This window comes from Phaseolus vulgaris, chromosome 7, assembly GCF_000499845.2.
Source record: "Phaseolus vulgaris cultivar G19833 chromosome 7, P. vulgaris v2.0, whole genome shotgun sequence".
Taxonomy (NCBI): domain Eukaryota; kingdom Viridiplantae; phylum Streptophyta; class Magnoliopsida; order Fabales; family Fabaceae; genus Phaseolus; species Phaseolus vulgaris.
This window is the reverse complement of record NC_023753.2, coordinates 13,058,987-13,064,847: the sequence shown is the minus strand read 5'-3', so window position 1 is coordinate 13,064,847 and position 5,861 is coordinate 13,058,987. Positions and strand designations below refer to the sequence as shown.

The 5,861-nt window shown below is 52.5% G+C and overlaps 1 protein-coding gene across 1 annotated transcript; it reads right to left on the bottom strand.

The window, feature by feature from the left end:
- Positions 1–494: 494 nt before the first annotated feature.
- LOC137829066 (uncharacterized) lies at positions 495–4,985 on the bottom strand. Its single transcript, XM_068635861.1, has 5 exons — positions 3,337–4,985; positions 3,032–3,177; positions 2,443–2,678; positions 1,482–2,294; positions 495–1,112 (listed from the first exon to the last, which is right to left on the bottom strand). Exons 1-5 carry the CDS (start codon positions 4,983–4,985, stop codon positions 495–497), a joined length of 3,462 nt encoding a protein of 1,153 aa, XP_068491962.1.
- Positions 4,986–5,861: the final 876 nt, after the last annotated feature.

The window sequence follows — 5,861 nt, the reverse complement described above, 5'->3', positions numbered from 1 at the left end:
GCTCGAAGGAAACGCCCCCCGCCACTTCCTTGCGAGGTGTCTAAACATCAGGCACTAGGGCTAGCCATTCTCACCTGAGGAGGGGGTGTCCCGAAGGAATCCCTTAACCCCTGATCAGGGACTAGACGCCCGAATTTTAGCTTATACTGAGCGTACCTTGATCCCTGCGTATGAGCATGTGTTCCCGTTACTTACTTTGATTTTGACGCCCGCTTCCTTATTTGTCGACGCCTTCACCTGGCGATGCCTACCCAGGCGACGCCTGCGCCTGGCGACGTCTGCCCCAGGCAACGCCTGACCCAAGCGACGCCTGCCCCGGGCGACACCTTGAGCCTTTGTTTTTGTTCATTAGTCTTTCCTTTACGTCGTGAGAAAAGGAAAGGCTGAGACAAAGTTTTCTTGAACTTCTTTTTTACTTGGGTGACCTCATTAAAAAAACCTCCAAGAGGGAAAAAAGAGTGTCCCCTTTAAAATTGTGTACTTCATAATGTTCTTCAACTGAAATAAAATTTTAAATTGGCTGCATTCCAGCTGTGTGGGGTGGGGCCCCCTTCTAGAGTCTCTAACTTGTACGAACCATTTCCTTTGGCTTCGGTTACTCTGAAGGGTCCGGTCCATTTGGGAGACAACTTGTTCTCCAACTCATAAGGATGAGCCTTCCGCATGACCAAGTCAGCTACTTGGAACTGCCGCGGCTTTACCTTAGAGCTATACTGATGCTCCACTCTCCTCTTAACAGCTTCAGCCTTTATCCTTGCTTCCTCTCTGGCCTCGTCCAATAGGTCTAGATTTACCCTTCTTTCCTCGTTGGACTCCTCTGTCACAAAGCTCAGAAAGCGAGGTGAGCTCTCGTGAATCTCCACCAGGATCATGGTGTTCGACCCATATACCAAGCTGAACGGCGTCTCCATTGTGGAAGATTGAGGCGTGGTGTGGTAAGCCCACATGATCATTGGTACTTCTTCTGCCCACGCCCCTTTAGCTTTCTCAAGCCTTCGCTTCAATCCCCTCAGCAAAATTCTATTTGCTGACTCTACCTGCCCATTCGTCTGGGGGTGTTCGAATGATGCAAAGACTTGCTTGATTCCTACCTCTGCACACAGCTTCCCCAACTGTTGGCTCGCAAACTGAGTGCCATTATCTGAGATGAGACGCCTTGGCACCCCAAAACGACACACAATGTTCTTCCAAACAAAGTGTTGTACCTTGTGCGCAGTGATCTGTGCCACTGGTTCTGCCTCTATCCACTTCATGAAGTACTCGATGGCGACTATCAAATACTTCATCTGCCTTACCGCCAGAGGGAAAGGCCCCAGAATGTCGATCCCCCATGTGTGGAAAGGCCACGGGCTATAAATCGACCTCAGCTCTTCTGGAGGCGCCTTGTGCCAGTCAGCGTGCATCTGACACTGCTTGCATCACTGGGCGTATCTCACACAGTCTTCCCTCACTGATGGCCAATAAAACCCTGCGCGAATCACCTTGGAAGCTAGTGATCTTCCCCCTACGTGGCTTCCACAAATCCCCTCGTGGAGTTCCGACATGATCCTCGTACATTCGTCGCCACTCACACATGTCAGAATTGGGTGCGTGAACCCATGCCTGAATAGAACTCCATCAATGAGAGTGTACCTTGCAGAGTTTTTCTTTATCCTCTTTCCCTCTCCAGGCTCTGCTGGGAGAATCCCATCTGCAATGTATCGCCTATAAGGTGTCATCCATGTATCCCCTTCTTCCAAGGCACACACCTGCACACGCTTCTCTTCCTCGGGCGAGGCCGCATAGGCGTTGATGCGGGGTGTCCTCGCCGTATCTTGAGTCAGAGAATGATGGCTCCTTGGCTTTCCTCTCGCTGCAATAATGTGAAGAACGTCCACCCTATTATCCTCCACAAATTTTCGCGGTGCTTTGAGCGTTTCTTGAATGACTGTCCTCTGCCTTCCCCCCTTGCCTGAGCTAGCCAGCTTCGCGAGCAGGTCAGCTCTGGCATTTTGCTCTCTAGGGACATGCACCAGCTCAAAAGTAGAGAAAGTTCCCTTCAACACTTGGACGTACTTTAGATATGCTGCCTTCTGCGGGTCCTTTTCCTGATACTCCCCAGTCACCTGCCCTGTGAACAACTGTGAATCACTCTTTACCAATAGGCTTCGTGCGCCCATTTCCTTGGCCAAGAGCATTCCAGCAATCAGCGCCTCGTACTCAGCTTGGTTATTGCTTGCTTTGAAGGCGAAGCGTAGGGCTTGCTCGATCAACACCCCGTTAGGCCCCTCCAACACTATTCCCGCTTCACTCCCCTACTGGTTGGAGGACCCATCCACTGAGAGCATCCACTATGATCCTAACTCCACCTCTTAGGGGGCACCTCCTAGTGAGAGCTCTGCGACGAAATCTGCGTAGACTTGCCCTTTGATGGATCCCCTGGGTTCGTACTAGATATCAAACTCTGACAGCTCCACCGCCCAGCGAACCATCCTTCCAGCTACATCTGGCTTTTAAAGTACTTTCTGAATGGGGAGGTTCGTCATCACCACCACCGTGAAGCTGTGAAAATTGTGGCCGAGCCTCCTGGCCGAAAACACTATTGCCAACGCCACCTTCTCCAACGACTGCTACCTCGATCCTGGGCCTTGGAAAGCCTTGCTTACGAAGTAGATTGACCTCTGCACTTGATCGTGCTCCTGGACCAGCACAGAACTAATAGCCCACTCAGTCACAGTGAAGTACAAACGAAGGGGGACGCCTACCCGTGACTTGCAAAGCACCGGTGGCGTTGCCAAGTACTCCTTTAACTTGAGGAATGCTGCTTCGCACTCATCTGTCCACGCGAAACGGCTGTTCCTCTTGAGGCACTGAAAATAGGGGTGACCCTTCTCACCTCTGGCAGACACGAACCTTGAAAAAGTTGCCATCCGCCAAGTCAGCTGCTGTACTTCTTTCACTGACGTTGGGCTCCTCATGGCAATGATGGTCGCGCACTTATCAGGGTTCGCCTCTATCCCCCTTTCCGTGAGCATAAAGCCTAAGAACTTACCTGCCTCAACCCCGAAGACGCACTTCTCGGGGTTCAACTTGAGGTTGTACTTTGATATGGTGGCAAACAGCTCTTCCAGATCCGCTGTGTGCCGCCCCCTCTCCCGGGAGGTCACCACCATGTCGTCTACATAGGCTTGCACGTTCCTTCCCAGCATGGGCGTAAGGACCTTGTCCATTAGTCTCTGGTAGGTGGCGCCTGCGTTCTTTAGCCCAAACGGCATCACCTTGTAACAGTAATTGCACGTCTCCGTCATGAACGTCGTTTTGCTCTCATCCCTTGGATGCATTTTTATCTGATTGTACCCCGAAAACGTGTCTAAGAAGCTCAGCATCTTGCACCCTGAGGCGTTATCCACCAATGCGTCGATGCTAGGTAAGGGGTATGAATCTTTAGGGCACGCCTTGTTTAAGTCCGTGAAGTCGACGCACATTCTCCACTTTCCATTCGCCTTCTTCACCAAGACAACGTTGGCCAGCCACTCAGGGTATTGTATCTCCCTGATGTGCCCAGCACTTAGCAATTTTTGTGTTTCTTCCTTTACAATGAGACGCCTCTCTTCATTGAACTTCCTCCTCCTCTGTCGTACAGGGCAAACCTTGGCGTCCATGGTGAGGTGGTGGCACAAGAAGTCTAGGTCGATGCCTAGCATGTCCAAGGCGGACCATGCGAACGCATCTAGGTGGCGCGAGATCACCATCTCCAATTCGTCCTGCTCCTCCTGACTCAGCAAACGTCCCAACTTGAACACCTTACCTCCTATCTGCCTTTCCACCACATTGTCTACTAGTTGGGGTTGCCTGTCTCGAGTACCCTCCGCACGAGACTCGCTTTTGTTGCTTTCTCTTATAGGCGTCACCCCATCGGGTGTTTCAGGCGTCGCCTCCTCTGACGCTTCTTCCATGGGCGAGGCCCCCCCGTGTGCTTCTTCTAAGGGCGCATCATCCTTGGGCGTCGCCTCCGCGTGTGAGGCCTCAACAGACGTCGACTCCGCGGGCGTAGCCTCTTCCAAGGGCTCTACCTCCATTGGCGTATCCGAAACGGGCGGGCGCTCCATCACCATGACCACGCCCCTCTTCGTTTTTAAGCTATTTTCATAGCATTTTCGGGCCTCTTCCTGATCAGATTTGATCACGATCACCTTGCCACTAAGATCTGGTAGCTTCATCTTCATGTGGTGCGTGGAGGCCACTGCTCTTAGCCTATTCAGCGCTGGTCTTCCCAACAAGATGTTGTAGGCTGAATTAGCATTCACGACTAGATACCGGATGCTCTCGGTGCGCGACGTCGTTCCATCAGTAAACGTCGTTCTCAGTTCCAGGTAGCCACGCACCTCAACTTGGTCCCCTGTGAACCCATACAAGCATCCAGTGTAGGGCCTCAGCAAGTCAGGGGACAACTGCAACTTATTGAACGTCGACCAAAACATGACATCTGTAGAACTCCCCTGGTCGACGAGAACCCTATGCACCTTTCTCCCAACTGTGACAACCGAAATGACCACGACGTCATTGTCATGTGGGACAACATCTCGTAGGTCAGCCCTTGTGAACACAAGGTCTGACTCCCACTGATCATCCGAACCCTCCTCAGCAATTGAGTTGACTGCCCTCACATACCTCTTGCGTTGAGAGGCAGTGGGTCCTCCTCCAGAAAAGCCACCAGAGATGGTGTGCACTTCTCCATGGATTGGCATTTCATGCGTTTGATCCTCCTCTGGCGTTGTTAGGGTTGCGGTCGTAGCAGGCCCAGCAAGATAATCCTTCAGAAAGCCATTCTTCACGAGCTCATCCAACTGGTGGCCCAGCACCAAGCAGTTGCTGATATGGTGCCCGAACGCCTCGTGGAACTCGCACCACAAGTCTTTACGAGGTCCCAGTACCTTGTCGGACTTTACTAGTGGCCTCAACCTATTAGCTATGTTGGGTACCGCAATAAGATCCTTCAGCTCCATGATGAAATTGTGCCTTAACGGCCTATTTCCTTTCCTCACCTGCCTGTTCCCCTATGATGCCCCCCTTGCCTGAAGCCTCCTCGCCTCGTATGGGCGCTTCCTGTCTTGGTTCTTCCTTCCTGTTGTGGCCTCGTTGACCCTGGCGGGTTGTGCACGCGACTGCGCTCTTGGGCGTGCGGGTGCGACACTTGTGCGCTTCTCGCACACCTCGCCCTCAGAGGCGATGTGTTCCACCGCGCGACGCCTTATCTCAGCAAAGGTCTTGGGGCGGCTTCGTATGATTGATTCACGGAAGGGTCCAGGGCACATTCCTTTCCTGAATGCGTAGACGATCATTGGCTTCTTTGTGGTGCCAACCTTCACCGCCTTTGCTCCAAAGCGATTGATGTATTCCTTGAGGGTCTCACCCTGATACTGCTTTACATCGAACAAGTCGTACGAGACCGGCGGTGGAGCCTTGGTTGCTAGATACTGCTCCCTGAACAGCTGCGAGAGCTGTGCGAAAGAGGTGATGTTGCCATTCGGAAGACTAATGTAATGAACCAGTCCATGGCCATCCCAGTAAGAGCGCTCATGAAGAGCTTGCACCTTACGGCGTCAGAGCCACCTACCAGCATCATTTGCGCGTGGAACGCAGTGAGATGTGCTTTGGGGTCCTCCATCCCCGTGAAGGTTACCTTGGGCACCACGAATGAGTTGGGGATCACTGTCTCTAGAATCGGCTGTGAGAACGGCGTAGAGAACTCTCTTGGTGGAGTGAGACGTTCGGGGTCATCTACGTCACGTAGCCCTGAGTTGTTAAGCCACCCGCGGTGCAACTCTTCATTCGTGCGACAGAGCTCTTCATTTCTCGCCTGAGACGCTGCGAGATCCGCC

Bases quoted from the DNA above. Each gene is read 5' to 3' on its own strand.
- LOC137829066 (XM_068635861.1), bottom strand. From the start codon at position 4,985: ATGGAGCTGAAGGATCTTATTGCGGTACCCAACATAGCTAATAGGTTG. The intron at 2,679-3,031 runs GTAAGTTCTTAG...GTGCTGGTCCAG, and splicing joins CGTCTTCGGGGTTGAGGCAG to GAGCACGATCAAGTGCAGAG. The intron at 2,295-2,442 runs GTTTGATATCTA...TCCAACCAGTAG, and splicing joins TGGGCGGTGGAGCTGTCAGA to GGGAGTGAAGCGGGAATAGT.